This window comes from Stegastes partitus, unplaced genomic scaffold (assembly GCF_000690725.1).
Source record: "Stegastes partitus isolate 25-593 unplaced genomic scaffold, Stegastes_partitus-1.0.2 Scaffold1806, whole genome shotgun sequence".
Lineage (NCBI taxonomy): Eukaryota > Metazoa > Chordata > Actinopteri > Pomacentridae > Stegastes > Stegastes partitus.
The window spans coordinates 87,838-114,997 of NW_007579537.1; the positions used below are offsets into that span (position 1 = coordinate 87,838).

General features: G+C 39.7%; 1 protein-coding gene and 1 long non-coding RNA gene across 2 annotated transcripts; both read right to left on the reverse strand.

Moving 5' to 3' along the window:
• Positions 1-1,852: 1,852 nt before the first annotated feature.
• On the reverse strand, positions 1,853-26,497 carry LOC103372693 (stromelysin-3-like). The gene is made up of 8 exons (XM_008302398.1): positions 26,341-26,497; positions 15,694-15,980; positions 10,408-10,551; positions 5,244-5,377; positions 4,926-5,140; positions 4,590-4,794; positions 3,977-4,237; positions 1,853-3,842 (listed from the first exon to the last, which is right to left on the reverse strand). Exons 1-8 carry the CDS (start codon positions 26,440-26,442, stop codon positions 3,715-3,717), a joined length of 1,476 nt encoding a protein of 491 aa, XP_008300620.1. The 5' UTR covers positions 26,443-26,497; the 3' UTR covers positions 1,853-3,714.
• On the reverse strand, positions 6,234-8,997 carry LOC103372692 (uncharacterized). The gene is made up of 3 exons (XR_521012.1): positions 8,987-8,997; positions 8,708-8,713; positions 6,234-6,305 (listed from the first exon to the last, which is right to left on the reverse strand). It is a non-coding gene; the product is annotated as an uncharacterized LOC103372692 (long non-coding RNA).
• Positions 26,498-27,160: the final 663 nt, after the last annotated feature.

Sequence of the window (27,160 nt, forward strand, 5' to 3'; positions counted from 1 at the left end):
TGTTAAAACACAGCTGCAGTGGTATTCAGGAGGCATAGAAGGAGCCATAGCACCACTAATCAGAGCCCCAGTGGTCGTCCTTGTAAAACGACAGCACAGACAGTGAGCTGTTTGCACAATCTAGCTCTGAAACACAGACAGGCAAGTGCTTCAGACTTAGCACCTATCTGGCAATGGAAATCAGAGTTTTTGGGCAGCTCAGACAGTGCAAAGGACATGTCAGTGTGTTAACGCCTACCTCTATGGACAGCATCCACGAAAAAAAACAACAACTAGACGTTGCTTACAGAACAATGAAAGAAGACTGTTAAATATTGGAAGCACATTCTTTGGTTGGATCAAAACAAGATAAATTTGTGCTTTTCAGATGGGAGCATGTTTGGCATGAACATGGCCAGGGCTATTTGGACTATCAGGACTTTCGTTGCATTATATTCCTAATGTAGGGGTTGCATTTTTAATATAGTAAATCTAACCTCTTAGTTGTTTTTTTTTTTTTTATTAAAAAGAGCAAATTCCCTACTGTTTAATGTTTACTGTTGGAGTTGAGATTTTAAAAGTGTTGGGTGTAAATCCTGTGTTTTTCTGCCTTTTCTTCCTTCTGTGACGCATTCCAACCACTACCACTGCCATCTGATATATCAAATTGTGCAGATATCATTTCCATTTTCCTGGTTTGTGTTTGTGTTTATGATTTAAAAACATCATTTAAACAAATCAGGGATGGTCGATCAGAAGGTCCCTGATGGTTTGAAATGAAATGAATCAGTAGTGAAGCACGTTTTAGGGTTACACACATATTACAGAGTGGAGTTATATCCAGTAATGACTATTTTTCTGGAAGAACTTTATTAGAATCATTTCTCTACTGCAGGGCTGCAGGGTGGCTCAATGGTTAACACTGTTGCCTCGTAGCTAGAAGATCTCCAGTTTGCGTCCCAGTTAGGACGCCCAGGCTCTTTCTGCATGGAGTTTGCATGTTCTCCCTGTGCAGCGTTGGTTCCTTCCAGGTTCTCTGGCTTCCTTTCACACAGTCCAAAAACATGTTGAGGTTAATTGGTGATTCTAAATTGTCCGTAGGTGTAAATGTGAGTGTGCTTCTCCATGTGTAGCCCTGTGATAGACTGGTGACCTGTCCAGGGTGTCCCCTGCCTTCGCCCTGAGTCGGCTGGGATAGACTCCAGTCCCCCTGCGACCTTAGTGAAGATTAAGCGGTGTATAGATAATGGATGGATGGACTTCTCTACGGTCATTGTTCCCACTCGTCAATCACATACAACCATGTAGATCTGATGAATTGATTAACCAGAATATGTTCACACTGTAGCAATTTAAATATTGTTGAAATGCAGCAATTAATATTAAAGTTTTCCTTATATTTACTATTAAGATAAATGAGAATGGCTGCTGACTCAAACAAAGTGACAATCCTCATTTTGGTAAATTAAAGTGCTTTGTTTATTTCCACAAATAGATTTGAGAAGCGGGTGCAGGTTTCTCAAGTAATATGTGACTGGTTTCATTAATAGATTGGTTTGAGAGGGCTTTTTTTTGTCATTTAGGGGGCTTTAGTTTTTGTCTAGCTGACTTACACAAAGAAAGCCTGGCTATGTCAAACTTGCTCTATAGTACACCCCTCTGGTTAGCTCTGCAGCATCAGTTACCATGGTGATCTAACAGGCTAAAAGAGAGCCACCTTCATGACACTGAAAACTCTGACTTTAGGCTCAACATACCTGCTAACCCACTTATCTCACTTTGTATTACAGCCCATCGTCCCTTTAACCTCAGCCAGAACGTCCACAAAACACAGTTCAAATCAGCATTTTATTATTTGCAGAAATTGAGAAAATTTGATTTTAAAAAATTTATTTATTTAATTTTAAACAAAGAACTGATTTATTGCCATGACAAACCATTGGATATAAAGGCAAACAGAGTAGTATATGTCAAAAGGACAGCAAAATAGAACTTAAGATGTTGTCAAGGCATGTTGACAATGATGAAAATCACAACACAAAATCCATGCTACACTGGACTGCTGTTTTTGCAGGCACACCACAGTGTATTTTACAGGTCAGTACAATCATCAGTGTCCTGCACTGATTAGAAACAGCAACACCTTTAATATAAGTGAACATACGTAATATCCATAAAAATATACATGAACTCTAACCATAGTGAAGCTCTGTCTCCTCTCTCTGATTAGGTTTGACTGATTTATAGCAGACCACAGTCAGCCATAATGCTGGTTTATATTTTCTGAGAATGATACAGTCTCAGTGTTTTTCTAAAGAAAGTAAAATACAATCAGAGAACTGAGTCAAAACTCTTTAACAGATATTGAGGACTACTAAATGCCTCTATAAAAATGCTCCGAAGGAGTACAGTGAATAATAATGAAAAGAACAGATATTTTTGAATGTGAACAACATATGAGGTACTGGTTTACCTTGCCTACAGAACCTTAAATAGCACCTTAAATAAGATAGAAAACTGAAACACATGGCTTGATGTAGCACATGGCTTCATTAATTTTGGACATGCTGCAGTGAATATCATTCTCCTGTCGCATCTGACACAAACTAGTCATTTGCAGCACAAAAAAGCAAAAGCAACTCCGCCTTTCACCACATCAGGTCAGCATCAGGACAGCAGCTTATCTGTCTTCATGCTAACTACTAGACTGGAAACACTTTTGTTAATAATTCCATTATTACAGTGCCGCTCTGCATCAGCAAAAATTGGTCATTTCCTGACTGGTCCTGATTTCTTGGTATAAAATGGATTGCAGAGACATTTCTGCAAAGCCACATGATTTGTGGTTGAGGTCAAAGGAAACTGCAGAAGCAGTCAAAGCACAAATGCAATTATTAATAACAAATAATTCTAAACTCATGGAAATACCAATAAAGGTCAAGATTGTAAAAGATGTTAGGCTGAGTAGACGGAGTGTATGCATTCCAAACTGCAGTGATGCTCTTCTCTGTGTAATGTCAATCCCTTTGCAACTTTGCCAGTCTCACAGGGCCAGTCATATGTGCATACAGCATTTACATCACACAATTTTATATTAACTCACACTACAAGTTTTAATCAACCTTCCTGCAGCCAGTGCCTGTAACTTGTCTGCACAAAACAGATGTAAGCACCAAGCTGGTATTTGCTTTGTTTGCTGACAGTTCAATAAAGTTTATTCAAACAAGATGGCTGTGCCCTCATCTTTTTCTACTTTTATAATCCTGCTTTCACTGACGGGCTCTTGTGATGACAATGTTTTTCTGCAACACAAATGCTTGGACACGGACAACTTGGCAATGGATTGTAGGACCAAAGCTTGGATGTAAAGCTTGTGAATTTCATCACCATCCACAATTTCATCCAGCTGTTTCCAGATGTGTTCTCAAACTTAAACACTTGTACCCCTGCAAAAGTAAATCAATACTGACTGACTTTTTCGAACTTACACTCACAGTAAAGTTTAGAAACCAAACGTACACATGTATGTATTGTTAAAAGTTTAAAAGCAAGTCAAATTTCAAATGTTTAAAAATGTAACTGTGACTTTGGCAAGACTTTCTTGTTATATCCACCTGGTAGTTCTTAAAAAAACACATCAAACTTATGTATATTTCCAAAATATTTGTATGGGAGATTAAACTGAAAAATAATTCCACCGCTCTGCTTAAGATTAGTCAATCTATATGAATGAACTTATTGAGACAGAGAGGCAGAGCAGCCAAAGAAATCCATGCCAATGCTGCGGGGGTAGCCTTCCAGCACCTTCAGCGTCGTAGGGTCAAACTTCCAGTAGTGAGGCCCACTCAGGAAATTGGCAAATCCTGTCAGAGGATGAGAAAAGGCAACAATCAACTCTGGATGTGAGAGTTAAGCCAATCTTCCCCTTACTGGGCATGAGATCACTGGTTGAGAAACCCTAAAATGAATTTCAAAATTGCCTGATCCCAGCTCTCACCATAGCTGTCCCAAAAGGCTCCATCGATATGACTGGGCACTCCTCCCCACTCATGGATGCTGCGAGGATGGAAGTCATCGACTCGATTCTCATGAATATTGAAGGGCCAGTATGAAGAAGATTTGAACAGGTAGACTTTCTCAACGTGGTCTTTTTCCCACTTCAAAGCTGCTTGGATATCTGTTACAGGAAGACCCAGCCGCTGCACTGAATCTGGTCCTGTTATCTTCCTCTCAGCATCAAACACCCAGTAGCTGTCACCTGCAACAGCACAAAGATGGAACTTGAAAATTTAGATCTCATTTACTGAACAAGGACTATTTCTTCTGTGTTCTATGTGTTTATTCTAAGTGGTTTTTTTGCTTTCACTAGCTGACATTTCAGCAGATCGCTTTAGTTTATAGACTTGAACTTAACCTTCTTTCAGGACCTCATCTTAAAACAGACATGACAGGTTCTTTAACTTCAACAGCACTTTCATTTCAAAAGGCTTTAGTGCCTGCTCTTAAACTGACATTTCACCATGCACTTTCATTTTAATTAACCATTCAGCTTCTTTCAATAGGCATGCTGACTTTGACTGGAGCGCTGTACTTGTACTTTGTTTCTGTACCTCGAAAGAACCAGATGTTGCCGGACTTGTCTTCATATGCAGCATCGATGTGGTCAGGAATTCCTCTCCAGTGGCGTGAAGACAGAGCTGGATATCCAGGCTGTAGCTGACCGTCGCGGATACGCCAAACGTATCGAGACTTAAAGAAGAAGAGTTCTCCCCTGATCATGGACACGGCATCAAAGTTTGTTCTGCAGGCATCGGGCTGGGACACAACACCATACACAACAGGGACATTTTTATCTCTGGCTTAAAACACAAGTTGCAAAATATAAGCATGGCAAAATCTTGTAATCCAGAACATGTGGCTTTGACTGGCCAGAGATGTTGTCTTACCAATGCAGTGTCAATCTCATTGGTCTCTGTCATGTCAGGCGGTGTGTACTGAGGGGGTCCATACAGATATTGGATTCCCCGCTTGTCATCCTCGCTTAGCTGCGGAGGGTAGGAGTCGCTGTAAAACGGACACATGATGGCGTCAGGCTCCAGGGAGTGCTGCAGGCCGAGGACATGGCCAAACTCATGAGCTGCCACTTGTAGGAGATCTGTGCCTAAACAAGCAAAGTGACACTAAAATTATTCGCTGTATGAATTACTCTGTGAGGAAGCCCAATGAAGACCTCCATTGACCTCAAACTTCTTCAAAATACTGACCCACATCGTTGCCCACAGTCCAGTGCTCATCATAGTCAAAGTGGACTTCTCCCTGTCTGTGAGTGCGGGGGAAGAAGGCATGAGCGAGGATTCCTCCAGGTCCATCGAATGGTAAGCTGTCGTCATGCCAGTACCTGCACAAGCACTTGTTTTATTAGACACAAGCAAATCTAACACCATACATCACATTTGCACACAGCATGTTGTAAATCCAGTTGTAGGATAATTCTGTTAAATACTCTGTACTCGTTATATGTACAGATGCTTTCTGAATGCTAAATAGCTAACCTACACAGTCCTCTGATAGCCGTCAAAATGTATGTGAACAAGAAAAGACCTGCTGTCACAGAGAGAATAAATGCGTGAAGTGAGGCATTGCATTCATTACAATTCCATAAAAAATTTTGTTTCCCGAATACCCCCTGAATTAACCCTCTGTGGATGTTTGTCTGCAGTCAAAGTTCCAGCAGCAGCTACTTCAGGTACATCTCTTTTATTAAGAATTACAAAGACGTGGATGACCAAGAATCTCTTAATACAACCTCCTAATAACAAGCATTTATATTAACTTCAAGGACAACAAAATGCAGCGGTTGTGGCAGGGCATCCAGTCCATAACCAAGTTCAACACCAGCAACTTCTAAATGTGCTGCCTCACTGGCAAAGGAACTAAACTGCGTCTGCTATAAGGTGAAAACAGCAGGGACAGACACCACACCTTCAGCCTCAGACAGCCACAGCCTCACTGTGCAGGAGCATTGGATGAGGCATGTGATTAGAGCAGTAGATCAGAGGAAAGCTGCTGACCCTGATGGTGTGACAGTAAGGCTACTAAAAGAACGTCCAGATCAGCTTTCTATGATCTTCACTAAAATCTTCAACCTGTCCCTGTCCACAGGCATCGTCCCACCCTACCTGAAGTCTCTAACAATTATCCCACCGCTAAAAAAGCCTGTCATTAGTGGACTGAACCGGGCGGCTGTTTGGTAGCCTCACACCAGTCATTATAAAGTGCTTTGAGAGGCTGGTCCAACAGCACATCAAAGCCAGCCTCCCACCTACCTTTCGACCCAGTTTGCCTACAGTGTCAATGGATCAACAGAGGATTCTATCGCCACTGCTCTTAGCACTCACTGACCCACCTTGAACACCAGGGAAGCTCTGTGAGGATGCATTTCTACACTTTAGTTCTGCCTTCAACACTGTGATCCCCAGCAGGCAGGTAGCTAAATTCAGTGAATTGGGACTTTCACAGTCCACCTGTCAATGGATTCCACATTCGAAGAAACCGAGCCATCCCTGATCCACTAACCACCACCTGGAACTGTGTGGAAAGGGTCTCGGCCTTCAGGTTCCTAACTACAACCAACACCACGGCAGCTGTAAAGAAAGCACAGCAGCGACTCCACTTCCTGAGAATCCTTATAAAAAATAAAAAATAAAAAACCTACAGGAAAAGCTGCAAAAGATCTGTGACAGACCCTCACAGACTTAGGTGGATGACAAAACCTATGTCACGTGTACTCTTGCAAAAACCGACATGGAAAACATAAATTAGCCTTTAAGGGATAGCTTTGCGAAATAAGATTGCCTAAGCATCCACCAGCCAGAGTTTGTTTGAGGACAGACAGCATTAGCTGATCTAGGGGGCTCTTTTCTGGACTCCTTGGTTTCGAGGGCTTTGGATAGGGACTGATGAGGTTCAGACCAAACAGTGGCAGCTTTGTGTGGCTGGGCTTGAAGCCCTGCTACTGAACAGTGGACCAAGGCTTGAACTGCTACCACTACCCCATAAGGAGGCAGCCTTGTGCCTGTGATCTTAGGCCATCCTTTATTGCACTGAGCTACAAATCAGGACTTTTGTAATACAAGGTGAAAGTGCTTAAATCTCTCAGCCACAGAAATGTCACCTTTGCTCACTTTGGTGGCTGTGATAACTGTAATCTACCAGCTCTTTATTAAAACTTACATTTTAACAAACACATCTATTATGTTGAAATTTTGGAGGGAGTGTCTGACAGTTTTTTCTACGTAAACAAGACCTCCCGGTTCTGCCTCTTTTTTTTTGTAACTAAATATAAAAAATTGCAACAGATCATAGCAGTTCTAAAAGTGAGTTAAGGTAACTTTTGTACAGGTCAAAACTCGAAGCAAAAATGGCTTGGCAGAGGACCTGAAATGTGGGAGGACACTGAGAAGCAAGAGAGCTGTTATGACATGGAAGTATCGTAAACCAGATGCCAAAATGACTAATCCTGGTTGATAAAAATGTAGCTGGAGGCACACTATTAAAAATCCTGCCAAACAAGTCCTGTATTGCATTCATTCATGTTTGTAATCTGCTCTTGGCCTTGACCAGGATACATATGGTTTAGTTTTCCTGGGTCACACTGACAAAAGGATCCAAAAGATTCACGTCTGGGTTTGTATACAGTTTTTTACAGTTGGTTGCATGCATTTCTCAATACTGAGATCACTATTTCTAAACTCTGCACACAATCAGCACAACAGCAATCAGTGTGAATTAAACTGTTGAGAACGCTGCATGCTACATTGCTTGTGAAAAACATGCTTTCAAAACGTAGAATTGTTTCCTTCCTCAAACTCAACACAAACTGCTTCTGCACAAGTTTATCTACTTTTTAAAAACTGAACAAAAGCAGAACATAACACAAAAACATTGTATTTACACATAAATACTATAAACTGTATGTATGAATTCTGCGACATCTAAAAGAAATGAACAGATCAACAGCAGCTGATTCCCAACTAAAAGAAAGGACATTTAAGGATTCTTGGAGTCATGCTTTGTTTTGATTTTTAAGCAAAAAGACTTGCAGTTTTTTGGCAAGCAGGCTCAACATGTGCAAAGCAAAATGTCAGAGGATCAGGAGAGAAAGTTGCAAAAAAGACATGCAACAACAGTGATAGGGCTGCAGAGTTAATGGAATCAAAATGTTGACTTCCAACTTGGTTTCATCTTGTGTAAATCTGACATTAAAATGTCTTATTTCACTCTTCAAATACATGCTTTGGTGCCACACATGTCTGAGCTGCTGCGCTGCATCTCACTTTCATTGCAACCTTGTGCTTAGGGAACATCTGGAAATTGTCGTGTTTATAGGTGAGCAGAAGTTTAACAGTGAGGAGTCTGGGGTATAATTTTATTTATTTATTGCCTTTAGGAGACACACTGAATTCAGGTAATGAAGAACCTTGTTTTAAGTCTTAATTTGATGCAGATTTATATATCAGCAGGAGTGTAGCTCAGCATGGAAGTAAAAGAAGTGCTCTGTGAAAGTGTAGGAAACATTTTTTGTACACTAAAATCACTGAAGTGGATATACAGCACCCTCTATAATTATTGGCACCCCTGGTTAAGATGTGTTAAAAGCCTTAGAATAAATTCAATTTTTATTGCAGAAGCATACTCTCACACTGAAAATTGTAAAAAAAAATGCAACCTTCAACTCAAATGCATTGTTGGCAAAAGGGGGTTGTACAAAGTGTTAACATCAAGGGTGCTAATAATTGTGGCACACATGATTTGATGTAAAAGAATTACTTTTTAATGTGGGATTTTTTTTTCACACTGAACAAATGCACTTGAATTAAAGGTTGAATTTTCTTTTTTTTTTCACTGTGGTCCTCTATTATTTAGAAAAAAACTGAATTTACTAGAAGCTAAAGAACACATCTTAACCAGGGGTGCCAATAGTTATGGATGGTGCTGTATAATGCACACACACAGTTAGACCTACAGACAATGGAATGTAGAATAACATGAAAATGTAAGGACTTTATTAAACTATAAACAATGGGGTGGATAGAGGGTAAATCCTTGTCTCTGATTGGTTGTCCTGCTGGAAGCATACAGTCATGTGAGAAAATAAGCACATCTAAAGGAAATCATTGAATTTCAGATCAGCTCTATAATCAGTTTTTGCTCTCTTTGATTACTAATAATTGGTACCAGCATTGGCCCTGAAAAAGCATATATCAGACCCTATCTATGAGTCTGAAAAAGGCTTTAAAAATATTTCCAAATTATTTCAAATAAATCACTTCACTGTGGGGAAAATCATCTACAAACAATTTTAAACGACTGCCAATTTGTCAAACAATGACTGCCCCAGCAAATTCAACCCAACAGTAGAGCGTTTGTCTAAACATTTATCCCACAATCTGCAGGTAGCTTGAGTTGCAGAATGGTTGGTGTCAAAATGCTGCATTTACAATCAAATAAAGATTGCATAGATTTGTCTTGTTTGTTAGGTGTACCAGGAAAAAGTCTTCGCTGTCCAAAATGAATATTTGAGTTTGCCAGTGAAAATACACACAAATAGCAGCAATGATGTGACGTGATCTGAACAAAAGAATCGAGAAAAGGTGTTTGGCCACAGTAAAAGTAAGCATGTCTCAGGAGGAAAAGCTCACATGGTGGCTTTAGTTTGGGGTTACTTTACTGCCTCAGGGACTAAGGAGATCTGTCCAAAAAGTTGAAGTTGAACCAGATGTGACCCTTTCAACAGGATAATCATCACGAGCAAATCCACCGAGGAATGGCTCAGAAAGACTAAATGGAGGGTTTTGGAGGTTAGATTTCAAAACCTTTGAAATGTTGTGGGAGGATTTGAAACAGGCAGAACATGCAAGAAAACCATCAAACTGATTGCAGTTGAAGGAAGTTTGAAGGAGGACGGGTCAAAAAATTCAGCTAGTCAGAAACTGATGGACACATTTTTACAAATTTACAAAGAAGTTATTTACATTAAAGGTGGAAATACTAACTTCTGAGACCAAGGGGTGCACTTACTTTCCACAGAAGAATATTACATATTTATTTAACAACTGATTGAAAAAGGTACTTTTCCTTGTAGTATTGACTAGTATGTGGAGGCTCTGTTTCAAAGAGGATCAAGTGTTAGTCTCTACTGCTGTTTAGCTAACAGTTTCCATTCCATTTTTTTTTACACCAGCGTACAAGTAATTGATTCCATCCTAAAGTTTCCTTTCACACTTCCCTCTAAGTAGGAATGCGTCACTTGATAAATGTGTCTTAATCCTTACTCTTTGAAACCATGTTGGCTTCTTCAAACATGCTTAGTTAAGTTGTATCAAACCTAACTGTGTGTTGTGCTGCATTTTAGAGACTAGTTCTGACCTGTTGAAATCAATGACGATGTCAGGTTTCTCATCGGTGACTTCTCTGAACCTCAGAGGAGTCACTGCGCTCCACACACCAAACGCCTCCTGGAAGACACGTCGCACTTTTTCCTCACTCATCTGCCAGGGGAAACGCATGATCCTGGTGGACACACAAACACACACACACACCGACTTGCTGTGACATCATAAACAAAATAAAATGCATAATAAATGGCCTGTAGTCGTAAATTCTTTGAGGAAGTGATGTTAAAGCTGTTTTTAAAGATGTTTTCTATGATTCTCCATGTCTAACACCAACTTCCAGCATAATTTCATACATTATATAAAATCACAAAAATACACAAACAAAACCAAAATTAATCTCTGCATGTAAAATAGTCTACTGTATGACATCTTGTCCTTATGGTTACTGATATCCATGCGAAAACCCTTAATATTTACTAATTAAATCTAGGTCTGGTCATGTACACATAGTATAAAACAACAACATAGCAACATCTGTGATTAAATAATACACAACCAATAGTAATAAAAAAAAGAATGTTTACTAGAGAAAATGCATGTGACAACTGTTAACACAAAGTTATTGCATGGTATGATAAAATAATATAATATTTATAATATAAACTCAGTCTAATGTAAACTTACCCTCTGAACCCCCAAACCTGTCTACAGATTTCAAAAGTAAGTTTTCTTGTTAAAAATCACCCAAATGACACCATTTATTAGCCAAAAACTGTAAAAACAGAACGAATCATCACATTTCCAACTTTAAATTAATGGTGTGTGACAAGCAGTTCTGTTCTGTTTTCTAAACCACATCTAGGCTTAAATGTGTGACATTTAATTAAAATCACTTTATTCTACATGTCTTATTTAAAAAAATGCCAAAATGTTTTTTTACTTATATGGCTGTGCTCATAAGTTTACATACCCTGGCAGAATTTGTGAATTTTTGGCCATTTTTCAGAAAATATGAATGACAAGAGAAAAACTTTTCTTTCATTCATGGTTAGTGGTTGGGTGAAACCATTTATTGTCAAACAATTGTGTTTACTCTTTTTTAAATCATAATGACAACAGAAACTACCCACATGACCCTGATCAAAAGTTTACATACCCCCGTTCTTAATACTGTGTATTGCCCCCTTTAACATCAATGACAGCTTTAAGTCTTTTGTGGTAGTTGTGGACGAGGCTCTTTATTTTGATGGTAAAGCTGCCCATTCTTCTTGGTAGTTTCTGTTGTCATTATGATTTAAAAAGAGTAACCACAGTTGTTTGACAATAAATTCCTTCACCTAACCACTAACCATGAGTGAAAAAAAGGTTTTCTTTTATCATTCATATTCTCTGAAAAATGGCCAAAAGTCATAAATTCTGCCAGGGTATGTAAAATTATGAACACAACTGCAAATTCCATGAAAAGTTCTGTGGTCCTCAATGCAACTAAGAAGCCATGACTAGCTCATCTTCTATATTCTTTGTTTTAGCAGTTGGTCCTAACGTGCACGTGAGCGCCTCCATCTGAAACAGTTGGTTCATTAACAGACGAAGAGTGTGTGTTGTGTGTAATGTGGGTGTTTTCTAATAAGGTTTTTTTTTTTATTGCTAGTATTTCACAAAATTAACATGTAATATTACCGAAGAAGATTTAGCAATTAGCAGTAATAATATGAGACAACAAGACATTTCCTTAAATAAATGTCATAGCTGTAAAACTGTGACATCAGTGAACTCTTACTGTATACAGTACATGCATAGAATCTGTAGGTAATGACTGCAAACAGTCAGTGAAACTTGATATTTTTATCCCGCCTTAGTGCTTTGTGGCAGAAAAAAATTACTGCCACACAGTATTTATGCACATGTGGCAATCACTCCACTCAGTGTTATTCTCACATTGGCTTACAGTCACTGGTTAAAGAATGGGCTCTTTCTGGTGGTTCAGCTGTGTGGACAAGCTCAGACATGGCACACAGGATGTAAAATGAACCTCTTTACCTCCTGCACTGACAGACAGAGAAAAGGGGATGATAATGCTGCACTGGTGTACATGATGTTGTTTCCACTGTGTCTCCAGCAGTGGAAAACACTCACTCTTCTGTAACTTGGCAAGAAGAGAAAAGTAACTATTATCTAAAATGTTAAGCAATTGGGTGGAGGTCCTTTGAAGCATTTCATCGTCCCACTAGAGTTGGAGTAAGTTTGAAATTCTGAGTAAAAAACGTCAGCAAGTCCATTAGACTCTGTAAACTGAGTGTGTATGGCAGTCAGTGACTGTGACTACAGTTCATTCTAGTTCGCTTGTTCTGCACTGAGTAGGGTAGTTTAACAAAGTTTACATATTTTGGAGGCAGTGTTTTATTTCTTGTCATGTCAAGAAAAACACCAGTGTTTTCCTGTTATCGTACAACCGCTTGCACCGGATGCTCTCTCGAATAGAGTGCTTAAAGACTCACAACACAAGATTCTGTGCAATGACGCACAAACACACTTAAAACCCACAGAATGACGCAGTGCTGGATTGATTTAGGGCTCCGCTTTGTCCCACTGACCCATCTGATAAACATAAATAAAGTTTCGACATGTGTTTTGCACAAAATTTCCTGTCATCTCAATTAACCCAAAGGATATCTCCGTGCTATCTATGGATTTTTCATTTACATTTAATATTATATTGCATATATGAATGGAAAGGCTTATACAGTTAAAGGTGAAAAGCAGAGAGGATGGAGTCACACAGACAGCTGCGGATACCATGAATGCACAGTTGTATGTATTTGTGCATGCACACTACTGCCGAGCATGTGCACCACTGGTCTTGTAACGTATTCGCTACACAACATAAACTTTGTGTGTGGAATGTGTAACTCCAGCCTAAGGCCAGGACACATGCTGCCCAAAATCTGTGTCCACACAAACTAAACTACAAGGACAATGACACTCACGCAGTGCAGTAGTGTACATGAGTAGAACACATAGATGTTGACCTACTGTGCATGTACAGAATGAAGTCCTCCCTGGGAAGTGGACTAGTAGTACAGTAAAGTAGCATAATAGCAACAATTACATGTTGGGGTGTCTGTGAGTGTGTCTACTGGTAGTATAATTAAGCCTTTAAATGCTGCAGTGTTCTCTCCTTTTATCACCGACATTGGTCTTATTTACTCTTTACACAAATAAACGTAAGGCAAACTCATCTGATGTTTTTTTTGTTAAATGACAATACACAGATTGTTGGAGTCATCATGGAAAGTGAAACTAAATATAAGAGATGTGTGGTTGAGTTTGTTAATTAGTGTCACTCTGGTTTCCTTGGTTTAAGAAAACTAAGGACATGATCATTATTTTTCTGCCTTATTTTTTGTTATTACTTGAGATTTTCACTCTGTAGTAAATAACTGATAGAGATTTTTAATGTGGAACGATTGTGAATCAAAAACAACCCAGTTTGACACTGTTTTGTGGGTTTTCAGTGGTGAGGAAAGAGCAAGCAGTCCTCAGTGACGTATCACAGCATCTGTTTGTTGAACACAAGCTGTTAGGGTGGAGGTGCAAAGTATTGCCTGAGTCCAGAGACCCTTCATACCATCCAGCTTTAATAGATTAATCTGAGTAATACGAGGTGTGTGTGTGTTTCACTCGCCTTTTGTTGTACATGCTTGTTGGTGATGTTGTTGTCAACGCTTTGCTGTTGAATGTCTGACTGTAGTTGTAATGTATTTTCTGTTGTGGTTGAATTTGTCTGACAGTTGCCACAGACACAAAGAATTTCCAAAAAGATAATAAGAAAAACAGACTAGCTCTAACCATTATTACATATTGTAAGTTTTAATTACAGGATGTATGCAAGATTGATGAATTCAACTTTCTACTTTGCTGCTTTAACCACTTTAACTTCAAACAATCGAGGCCACAAGCCTTCACAGAAGACTAAAAGAAAACACATTTTCCAGTAAGCAACCCTTCCTCCATCCTTTCTTCAGAAGTGAACACCCATACATAACTAAGAGTTCCGGGGTAAAATGGATTTGTTTATGTGGAGTTCATGACAACCTAGAGCCAAGTTACAGAAAGGGGATGTTCATTAGTGGTTACTGGAGAAGGCAGGACAGCGAGATGAGGCCGTGGTCAGCAGAGCTCTTGTTGTCTAATATGATGGGAATGTAAGTTTAAAATTTGTATTGGTAACTTTAACTCAGAAAGCCCCAGTGACTAAATAAACCTATTTTTAAAGATGATTCCATCAATTAAAGATCAAAAGTCATCACACCTTAGAAGACACATAAACATATAGTCATAGTGGACCATTCCATTTAAAATGTACCAAATCTGAAGAAAGTTCCCACCTGACTCCCTCAGAATCAGCTGATCTTTTATGTACAGTAATGTTAGTACATTTAATGACATAACGCAAAGTTTTACCTTCACACTGTGAATCTAGAACTACCATAGGGGAGGGCATATTTCACACTTTTCCTTTATTGCTATTTTTTCCATCATTTCTGAGCCTTATAACTTCTTCAGTACAGGAAATAGATACATTAAATTTTCAGGACTGAAAAATACATCCAAGCTCTGTTAAAAATGGCAATCACATCAATTACATAGTCACTCCAGGTGTTACAATCTAAAGCCAAATTACAATGTTTGTTTAACACATTTTTTCTACAACCAACTTTTAGCATCAGTATTATATGATATATCATATTTTTAATAGCAAACCTGCAGCAGTTTATTGTCTGTGACATAGAGTCATAGAAACAAGCAGTATTACTGTGGACAATCTGTCTGTTTTTTGATAATTTACCAGAGAAAACCCTAAAAAGTGCATTTTGCGTAAATTCTCAAGGGTTATATAACCATGTGGGATAGGTATCATAACAAGGCAGAGTGGAAGCAAATCAAATAAAAGGTCTAATTTTTAACTACATTTGATACCAGGCTCATTTGCTAACCACGATCCCCTCTGTGTCAAAACTATTTTCTAACAGGCATGTTTTGTTAATGTATAATAATTGTACAATGAAGGTGGGAGTTGGGAGGCATCCAGTGATTTTTCAAAGAACAAGAAAAACAGGGACAAATACGTGTCTCATTCATTGGTAAAAAAAAAAAAAAAAAAAAAAAAAAGTTCACACTAAGTGTCTGACTAAGAAAGTCTTCCATCAAAACTTTCATCAGTGCATTCATGAATAAATGACAGTTGCAGTAATAAAACTACTGCAAGCCTAAATAAACCAGTGGAACAACAAAACTGAATGTTGGTGTTTCTTACTTGTAGGTGAGGTCAGTTTTCTCCCACCGCCCTCCAAACAGTGCAAATCGCTTTTTGCGCTGCTGTCTACTCAGGCCTCCCGCCTTCTTCTTCTTCAGGTGGTAGTATGACATGTTGGCCTGCGTTAGGGTGGGATAGTCTGGGACTCCACAGCGAGGACGCTTCCAGAACTCTGTATCATTTTGGGAAGCTGCAAAAAACTTCAAATGGTAGTCTTCATTTCGCGTGTCCTGCTCGTGTCTTCCCCTCTTCTTCTCACCAGTGTGACTGTTGCTGTGAGGCCATCCCTGCAAACACATACATTTTTACACCTGTGAACTGTCAAGTGAATTCCATCCGTCTACGCAGTTCACAAAACTTTTACTGCTCAAGGATAATTTTCGGCTTATGTTCTTAAAAGACCAGTGCGTGGGATTTAAGGGGCTCTACTAACAGAAATGGAAAATAGTATTCAGAATCAGTTTAGTTTTCACGAGCGCATAGCAGCTTGTGACTATGATTTGTTGTGTTTTCTTTAGCTTTGAATGAGCCCTTCATATGTACACAGTTGACAAGCTGTCTTCCACTGATCCCGACATGTTGCCCGACATGTTTCTACAGCAGCCCGAACAGACAACAGTCTACTCAGTTGCAATCTGCAGCCTCACAGCTAGATGCCACTAAATCCTACAAACTAGTCCTAGAACTGTTACAAAAGGCTAACACAAACAAACCCAACATAGTCCATCCATTATCTATACACCACTTTATCCTCGGTAGGGTCGCAGGGGGGCTGGAGCCTATCCCAGCTGATTTAGGGAGAAGGCAAGTACAGCCCAGACAGTCTATCACAGGGCTACATTTAGAGACAGACAACCAAGAACACTCACATTCATGCCTACGGACTATTTAGAATCACCAATTAACCTCAGCATGTCTCTCGACTGTAGGGGGAAAATTGAGCAACTGGTGAGAACCCAGCTGCACAGGAAGAACATGCAAACCCCACGCAGAAAGACCCCCAGGGTGAGATTCGAACCAGGGACCTAACCACCGCTCCACTATGTGAGGGGCCTTGTGATATGTTTCATGCTTTCCATATCCACTTGTCCGAGACTGTGCGAGGAGATTCTCTGTCATCCACACCTTTATAATTCATCATGAAAACATGTTAAGAGATTCAGAGCTCAAATAAGGTTTAAACTTCCATATTCTCCAGAAATCCAATGCTTTTACTGCCCACTGTGGCTGGTGCACCTCAGGAATAGTCACTGACAGGGTTGTACTAAGTAACAAACTGCTATAATTTGTAAAAAGTACAAAGTGACAGGTAGCCTTTCAGAAACATCCATGGGAGCCTAGTATGTCTGTCTGTGTTCAATATGAGGGGCAATATGGCCGTTTATGTAGTAGACCTACACATACCTGTGGTAACAACAATAGACCCACAAGTGCATCTGCTTTCAGCTTGTGCATGGGTCTGTGCAAAGGGATGTAGATACCATTAGTTTGCATTACAATGAGTGTGTAAGGGACAAGTAGTGAGTATAGGAGAGCTGTCACTTACTGGTGTCTCACACCTCATGAGCCTTTCTTTGAGGAGACAAAGTCATTAGGTCATAATAACTTAGCCTTTGTCGAAGGTTTTCACAGAGGCCCATTTCTCCCACATCCAACACACTGACTCCTTGAACTGACTGTCCTTTAATAAATCATACATCCTGATATGTGCCATTGAGATCTTCAACATTGTTGATACTCATATTCATCTATGAGTGGTCAAATGGCTCATCAGTGTACACTTCTATTTTAGTTAATCCAGCAGTCAACACAGGCAGCGTAACAGCAGCTAAAGTAACAAGGAAGTCTGACTAATTAAATTAGGTAAAAATAATTATGGACTTACAAGTCCAGATTAACAAGTATCAGGTTCAACAATGACCTGATTAACTAACAATGACACCAAAGTTTTTATAGAACTTTTACCACCTTTGTTTTTAGTTTCTTAGCAGTCTCTGGTCTCACGTTGCCTCACAGAAAATGTTTCCAATGAGTTCAATGCAGTGCGGTGTACAGATCTTAGAAGTAAGGGCACTGGTATTGCATCAATAGATAGAGAGGGGGATGAAACGCAACAGATGACCAAGTCAGATTCAAACTGATGATGGTGTGACAACAAATGAATAACCAGAAAACCCAAAGATATCCAGTTTACAACTAAATAAATAAAGTAGTAGTCACATTTGACAAGCTGAAAACAGAGAATGTTTACAAGTGTGATGAGGTGCCACACTCCTTCTTCACACTCTGACGTCACCTGCTTGCTGACTTGGTTTGGTTTCTGTTTTGCTGATGTGACAGCTTCAAGTCAGCAAGGTCAGCTGTCCCAGGTTAGCTTATGATTGTTGATGGCACTCAGGCTCAGAGTTGCTGAGCGTGCAACTTTAAGCTGAGAAGACAAGCTGGAGCAGTATATAACTATATGTAGTTGAGGTCTGCTCAGAAGGTGGAAATTATTTGGTCGACCCCCACGTGGGGCTGCTGCATCTCTGTCATGAGTTATTCCTCACATTACTGAGATAAGCTGGATAGTTCTTCAAAGGTCTTCAAGATAGTTTAATTACCTGACAAACATTCTGCTATCAGTAGTTGGAAAATTGAGCATATTTCATTTTCTTTCAGAGCACAGAAACCTCAAGTCATTCTGGAAAACATGTTTGTGCAGTCTTATCTGATAGCGCACCGTCTATAGTTTTCCTGCTTTGAGCTCCTGTAATAAAATGCTTGTCAGGATTAACTTATGATATATGAATCCACTTATCTGTCAGCTGAGACAAACACCTGTGCTCTTTGTTCTGTGAAGCTAATGGTGAAACAAACAGAGCTGTTCTGACTGAAGAGACAAAAGTTCAGTTTGAGCTTTAAGTCAGGTTAACCTCAGTCTTCTCCACCCAGTATAAAGTGGAATTAAAGGGTCTAATTTATCATTAATCGTCCTTCATGATACAAAAGCAAATACCACGACCAATGAGAATGGTTTCATACGTAAACAAAGCTTCAAAAGCTTGCTAATGTAAAAAGATTATGGATTGATTTTTATTTGAACACTTGACAATTAAAAGCCTGGCTGGCCATGAATCAGCCTCAAAAAACTAAAACAACAAGGTCTGTGGAATGAGGTGAGTGAGCTCAGCCAAATCCAGCTGTTTGTTGTGCAGTCTAGTGCACGGAGTGGTTGACTGCTGAAACATGGCTGATCAGTGGGAGAAATTTTAAATTACACGTTTAGTCTCCAGTTTGTTTTGAACAGTTTGTTACAATGGTAAAGGAGCAGTCCACTGATTATACACGTGAACTCCAGTTTACGTTTTTACAGCTCTAAAAACAGTTCTCAAAGGTTTAAATAACTGTGATGACCCCAGCGTGATCTCAGCTTTGGTGTGACAAATTAAATGTAGATCATTCAGTAGAGTTTGTGTTACAAACTGAAGCTGTGAAGTTTGAAAAAGGCCATTTTAGGATGCAGTGAGGATCTAACAAAATACTCTAATGATTCCAATATTTTGGGAGCTTCACATGATTTCTGAAGCAAAATACTAAGTCTCTAGTAGTTCAAAGCCAACTTCATTCAATGGACCAGTTCCTCTCATGGAAAACTTTGAGTTCTCTTTTGAATAATCGGATACACATTTGTAATATATCTGTATTCATGTAAGAAACACTGAGATTAAGGTTGCAGCTAACACTTCCTATCATTACTGGTAAATCTGTTGTTTATTTTTTTAAATACTGACTAATCATTATGTCAATAAAACATCTGTAAAAACCATCCATGTAAGCTTTCAAGAACCAAGAAACTGACAGTTTTGCATGAAAATCATTTTTGGCATTTTTAAAAGAAAAAACACAATAAATAAAATATTGATACAGTTGCCAGGGAATCTTTGTCGACCGATCTAGAGATATTCCCTGCTAGTTAAGTGGTGTTAGTCTTTTCTTTTTTTCTTTTTTTTAAATTTAAGTCTATGCTACATTACCACATTGTACCATACTCATGCAACTTTTTCTGTACATTAAAGCTACACCACAGTCCTACAGCTGTTACTAATCTGGCAACACTACTCACTAGTGTAGCGTCCAGAATTATTACTGCAGGGTCTCATACTAGCTAACACTATCAACTCCCTATCAAAGTTCCAAACCAGATGGAGACACCCCACCCACCACCCCTCAACATGGACAGATGGTATTTATTTGTCCTGCATGGATTCAACCCTTTGTGTTAAATATTCGACCAAAGCTGAAATGGAGCAAACATGGGGCACCTTTTCTAAATCACACAAGTGACCTTCTGTGGTTTTGGATAGACTGTCTGCTGTTGAAAAAACAATGAACACAACTGGATACATCAATTATTCAATGAATATTTTTTGCTATATATATATCTGAATGTTACTCCCACTGGAAGGAACAAGGGCTGCAAGGTGGCTCGGTGGTTAGCACCGTTGCCTTGCAGCTAGAAGGTTGCCAGTTTGCGCCCTGGTAAGGACACCTGGGATCTTCCTGCGTGGAGTTTGCATGTTCTCCCTGTGCAGCATGGGTTCTCTCCAGGTTCTCCAGCTTCCTCCCACACAGTCCAAAAACATGCCGAGGTTTACTGGTGATTCTAAATTGCCTGTAGGTAGTGTGCTTGGTTGTCTGTAGCCCTGTGATAGACTGGCGACCTGTCCAGGGTGTCCCCTGCCTTCACCCTGAGTTAGCTGGGACAGACTCCAGCCCCCCCACGACCCTAGTGAGGATTAAGCGGTGTATAGATAATGGAAGGAACAATGCTTTGCTGCCCAACATGCATACTGTAATAATCCAGTAGTGGGTCTTCAAACACTTGGCAGAGCTTACAGACAGTCCAGTTTAAGTTGAGTGACAGAACTAAGGCAGGAGTGTTGGAAAGAAGGACATTTTTATTTAAAACGTATGAACACAAAGTCATATACCACTGAAACAAAGCATCGTGTATGCTGGGGGAATCCTGCTGACAGGCCAACATGTCCCCACAGGACACTGTGGTTGCTGCGTCTCGCCCAAATTGGCGTGCCCGAGCTTCAACCCAAATTAACTGCTGAGCCCGTCAACAGAGAGAAGCATTGTAGTTTTATCTAACAGGTGGCATCTGTTACATTAGAGAGTCTTTGTGGATGACACTCAAACATGTAAACACAATGGGTGAATGCAGGTATGAACATGCACACAACCAAAAAATGTGCACCACACACACAGGCACGCAAATCTATTCCTCGAACCTCCACAGAGCTACATCACACACAGTGAGCAGATGTCTGGAAATTCCCTGTTCAGTCATGACATCAGGTCATCTGCACCATAACACAGCGTGTTATGAAAGCTTCTCCGCAATGCTGATACGACAATACTGGGAATGACTAACTTTACAACTTGCAATAAAAAATGAGCAGAATCTGGCTTAATTCCCCAAAACACCAAGCTGCAAATGTGATAAGATCTACTCCCCCACACATCCTTAGGCAGATAACAAGTAGAGATAAAAAGGAAGAAATATTTCAAGGGTAAAAATTTAACCACAAAAAGTCCCACAGCCATTAAGTGTTTTGCACACAAACTGGCTGACTATGTCAAGTGCAGGGAATGTTTGCAGGATTAAGAGGATCAGCATGAATGGAGATGAGAGGCTGTAAACATCTCTGATTTAACATTCAGGCAACAAGCTTCCTAAAAAGCAACTTTAACGTCTCTACATAAAACACACCTGTGAAAGCTAAAGCTGACACTGCTGAAAACATCCACATCTGTTACGTAAGTAGTGCCAATACCACAATGAAAACTACTTTATTGCAAGTAAAACTCAAACGTTTAAAATCCTACAACATAAAATACATCAAAATGACTGTCAGAATGGTGTAGTTAACATCAAAAGTAAACTTACTTGATATGTAGAAACAATGCTAGCATTGTTCATTCTGATTCATCACTGTGTAAGTAGCAGTTTACAGTTGCAGCTGGTGGATGTGGTTTTTAACTACTTTATATACAGTTAGGTAGTTTCGTCTGTCTTTAACACGGTCAGTGTGAAAGCTGCAACTAATGACGATTTGCAATGTAGGGTAACGGTGTGTTATATACAAATGTGGATAAGGCTAAATGTACAAGAATTTGAAATGATAGTCCTTCTCCTGTAGCTCTCCCCTCTCTGTCCTAAGCAGAAACTATTGGCATTCAACATAGAAGCTTGCATAGTAAATCTGCCTACAAAACCTAACCAACCACAACAACACATTCAGATATTACAGAGAGCTAATAAAAGTCAGAGCACGTTTCCAGTGGGTGTTGGACTAAGATTGCTCCTTGTCTTCGATCCTGTTTGTAACAGTTAAAGACAAGATTTCAAAACACAGCTGAGGTGAGAAGGCTGTCCGGTTTGGAAACATTCAAGTAACGTTTCTGGTTTTTGCAGATGATTTGGTTCTGTAGCCGTCATTAGAAAGTGACCTTCAGCAAGCACTGGGAGGTTTGCAGCCCACTAAGAAGCTTAGCAAATCCAAGGTCATGGTTCTCTGATGGGAAACCTGTGGATTGCTCCCTCTGGGTTATCTTGAAATCTCACAAGTGATGGGAAAATGGAGCATAAGATGGACAGATGGATTGGTGCAGCGTCAGCAGTAATGCAGGCATTGTACTGAAGCGCCATGGTGAAAAGGGAGCTGAGGAAGTAGACTAAGCTCTCTGTTTGCTAGTCGATTACATTTCTTCCTTCACCTATGGTCGTGAGCTCTGGGGAGTTATTGAATGAATAAGATTGTAGAGACAAACAGCCGAAATGAGAGTCCTCTATATGGTGGCTGAATTCAACCTTAAAGACAGGGTGAAGAGTTGGGCATCTGGTGGGAGCTCAGCAGAGAGCTGAAGTTCAAAAACAACTGCAAAGACATCAAAAACATTTTAATCTCTTTCTTCCATCACTGTTTTGGGCCTTTTGGGACAAATAGTGTTTCGACAAAGTTTGGAGTATGATTTAGTTATTTTACATTTTGACATCAGGGGCATAGAAAAAGGTTCTATATTCTGTCTTACGAATGAAATTTAGAATGTGCATAAGTAAAAAAAAAAAAAAAGTACTTATCAAACATGCGTACATGCACATCAGTAAGTCATCAGTGTTGTTAAATCACGCTGGTTCTTAACCACCATGCTTGTGCACTTTTGGGATCATTTGCCTTCAGAAACACCTCCAATTAACCATATATGGTAACAACACGCCTCTTTATAAAACAAGGGAATATTTTTTTTCCCCTCACTGTTCATCATCATGGCAAAGAGGGCGACAAAGAGGAACTTTTCAGAAACCAAAATTGAATTACTTGTGAGCGAGGTTGAAGATAACCAGTGACAACTGTTTGGTGCGTGAAATGTTCGGATGAGCAACAAAAGAAAAAACACTGCACGGGACAAGATAGATTTTTTAAAAGTGGTTTGATGTTAAGCTCAGTGCCAAAAAACACGTCACAACCCAGAAAAGAGAAATGACTGGAGGAGGACGAATGAATATCCAACGTTCACCCAGTGGATAACCCTGATCACTACAGATGAGATGCGTTTTAATAACCATACTAAGTCCAGATAAAACATTTCCACACTCTGTGACACTCACCAATAAGCCAGCCATCTTCAACAGCTCCTGCTTGGTGACACACACCCACAGAGTTGTTCTGCTCAAGGAATGAGTCATGCGTTCCTCCAGACCACCGGGCAACAATGTTGGATAGTGACAAATGTGCATCGCAAATAATTTGTATGTTGATTACATAATTAAATGTGTTTAGTGATGCTGCTTTGAATGCAAAGTGGGTGCAGTCTGTGGCTCTACTTATGTTTGGGAATCCAGTGATGGCGTGAAGTCCCCATTTGATTTGGGCTCGTTGGTGATGCCTGTAAGGGAACTGGATGTAAGCACGAACCAGGGGAGTTACGACATTCAACGCTGCCGGCTTGATCCGGCTCAGTGATGGCTGGAAATGCAGCATGTGTCTCGAACCTCACGCTGGAATGTGCCGGTGGTCAAAATCCCTTAGTGTTTTCTATTTGTAGTTTTTCTATTCTACTGCTATATTATGTGCATAAGCATGGTCAGATTTGTGCTTATATTTACGCACATTCCTAAGTATAAGTACAAGTTGAGAAATTGAATACTTTGCGTGGGAATGTTTGTACGCACTCACCACGCACACATCTGTGTGTACGCACTGATGATAAATGAGGCCCCAGGATTTAAATTTTTACTTTGATTGATAATAATCAGTATAGGTCCCAAAGAACATATCAGTCCCTAATTTTGATGCTTTAAAACTTCTCATGTAAACACCAGTACCATTACATTTACGAGTTTAAATGACTTAATTTGTTATGTCTTTGTTAATAAAAGGTTTGTTTTCCTGACCCTTACTGATGAATGGGTTTTTAATGTTTTTCAGATATCTTTGGGTTGTGAATAAAACAAACTTAACAATTTTGGTAATATTTCATTCACATTTAATAAGTCAAACAACTAAGTTGTAGTTCTAATAACTGATGGAAATGTATGTATTTGGATCGAAACTTTTTTTGGTAATGAGTACCTTAGATCAACTTCCACATGTAGAGCTGGGCTGCCTTAGGTTTGTTCTTGAAGTAAAAGTATTTTAATATATTTATTTATACATATCTTTATTAGTGACACTACTTTTATTTTGGGAGGCATGTACACATTCTATGCAGGTGCACTTACTGTCCTTGTAGCGTACGTGTGGACACAAATTTTGGGCTGGATGTTCACCGAGGGTTTATGCAGACTCTCTGAGACAAACGTTACTCTTGTGCTCTCTCCCATAGTTTGTTTTTCCTCTCTGCAGGTATCTGTGGCTCCAGGGTAGACTGCTGCTGATCTGTGATTTCTGGCCTCAGCAATTTTTACTGTTCTTTGATGAATTGTTTGTCAGTTTCCTTTTCTGATCCTCTTCTCTCTCCCCTTTACCCTAAACCCAACTGGTTGGGCAGACGATGGCCCTGGTTCTGCTGAAGGTTTCTTCCATGTTAAAAGGAAGTTTTCTCATCTTCTCAAAAGAGCTGCTCAGATTGAGTTGTATGGATTTGTTGGGGTTCTCTCTTACACCATAACATTGTCTTGTCTTACCCTTACTACATGTAGTGCCCAGAGATGACTGATCTTGTGAATTGGCACTATATGAATAAAACTGAATCGGATTGAACATAATATTAGATGCTTAGTGGATAGTTGGGGAAAGAGCTGATTTCACTGCAGACTCAAATCCAAATATACTGGCTTTTAGTATACTGAACTATTAACATTCAAGTCAATGTTACTTTAACAAATCAGTTTCTCAGATTACTTCAATTTTCGGGTGAGTCAGCTTGTCTACATTAGCAATGTAAAGGTCTTTATATAACATTTTAAAGTGAAAAGTAACTATAACAGCTGTAAAATAAATGTAGCCTAACACAACAAAACACATTTCCCTCTGAAATGTAATACAGTTTAAGCATAAAGCAGCAAAAATGGAAATGACATGCACTTCACAGCAAAACTGTTAAACGACAGGACTTGACTAAATGTGTTAAAGTTTGAACCACTGACTGGTGAATGTGCCCATAAACAAATTCCTATATAGCTAAATAGCAAAGTGCAAACATCTTTTATTGTGAGTCAAGAGGTGTCTTATGGGATGGCTTACTACTCACACACAACACACTGCCAGGGCTTGACAGCATATTGGGAAGATTAATCTGTCAGCAGCAGGTCAGATTTAGTTATTAGGGTTAAGCACTAAAATATGCAGCATGGTATGATGAACAGTGATGCCTGCCTCTGCTGCAGTGTCGTCCTGTTTGTCAGGGCTGGCTGTCGTCTGCAGACTCTCAGCGTACAAACGAAAGCCTTGGTAAAGGGTTGTTCAGTCAATCACTGTCTGTTGGCCTGATGTGACTCGGTCTAAGGAGCTATCTGATGTTTTCTCCTTTTCCCTGAGTCAGCAAATGAGCAGCGCTTTGAGCCTCCACCAGCTGCCATATGACTTGCCTCTGCCTGCACAATCTGACTCTCTCACTCACCGGAAAGTAGGTCTGGCATCCATCAAGCTGCAGAAAGTTTGAAACAAATGTTGTCCTAATTGAGCATAAAGTACGGTGACTACACTCAAACTGCACTAGTGCCAGAAAATGAACGTCGGAATCCAAAATAACAAATAGTTTCCAAAGCATACACTGAAGATGTTAAAACTACAGGTCAGAGTGATTTCAGCTCTCAGCTATTTCACACCATCAGCTTCAAATCTGGGCTGCTGATGAGTTAACCCACTTTCACCAAGTCATGTTTAATGACAGCCAGAAAGTGTGCTGCAGAACAAATGCATTCAAAGTGTTCAAGTTTTAACAACAGAAAGACTACAAACATGCAATGGCTTACTTAACTACTGGCCTGACCTACATTTAGTGTCATAAATATAAGTTCTTTGTGCATCACAGGGCCTCTGTCTATCTCTTTGTCACACTCAGCATCCTCTATAGTCCCTCACTGCTCGGCTCTGAGGAGAACTTCCTCTCACTTTGTCACACCTCTGACTGATAGATCCGTGTTCCACTCACCTGCAGCTGCTTCCCGGTCCTCCGGTCGTGCACCGGCAAAGAATGAACGCAGAGGAAAAGGTGCAATGGCAAGATGCTGCCGTAAAACACGACAGCCCGCATAATGTTGTCCCACAGAGAGCAGAGACGATGAAGGTGCGGAGCGGCGGAGGAGGCTCTGAGTGCAGCGCGCCGGTCCTGCGCGGCTATTATATAGCTGCCGCCGCTTTCTTTGTCCTCTTCAGATGACACTTTTTACAAGCTCCCGGGAGCTCAACCCCAACACACGTGATTTAACCCCTTTACTCCCAAGGAATAGCCGCAACAGGTAATAAAAAAATAACTTCAAACTGCAAACTGATTAAAGCAGATTATACACATATGAGCTAAGGAATGAGTGACACAACATGAACCCTCATGTTGTGTTCAGTTCATGTTTAACAATGTTGTGTTCCCATTTAGACTCATCATAAAAACTGTAATAATGCATATGTTATCAGTATTTGTTGTGTTCGATTTTTTTTTTTATCAACTCAAGTTCTTGTCAACTTTACAAGTTTTGAACTTCTATTTTTATGTTTTATGGCTTGTATGCCTCATATATCTGATCTTACACATCTTGAATTTGAGTTCTAAAAACCATAATTTCTGGATTATGTTGACTATAAGAATTAATCAGATGTAACATAGTATACTGTTTACCACAGACTACTTTGGGTCAAAGTTTCCAAGGACATTTGTTTTTGAAAACATTTCAACCACCCTGAGTCTTCTGGATTAGACTCCGCCCACTATGTATGGATGATGGATGGATGTTCATCAGTCTGTCAGACGTGTTTAT

Coding starts and splice junctions, on each gene's coding strand:
- LOC103372693 (XM_008302398.1), bottom strand. CDS start 26,442: ATGCGGGCTGTCGTGTTTTACGGCAGCATCTTGCCATTGCACCTTTTC. Junction 5,141..5,243: donor GACTGTGGGCAACGATGTGG/GTCAGTATTTTG, acceptor TTGCTTGTTTAG/GCACAGATCTCCTACAAGTG. Junction 3,843..3,976: donor AGCCTTTTGGGACAGCTATG/GTGAGAGCTGGG, acceptor ATCCTCTGACAG/GATTTGCCAATTTCCTGAGT.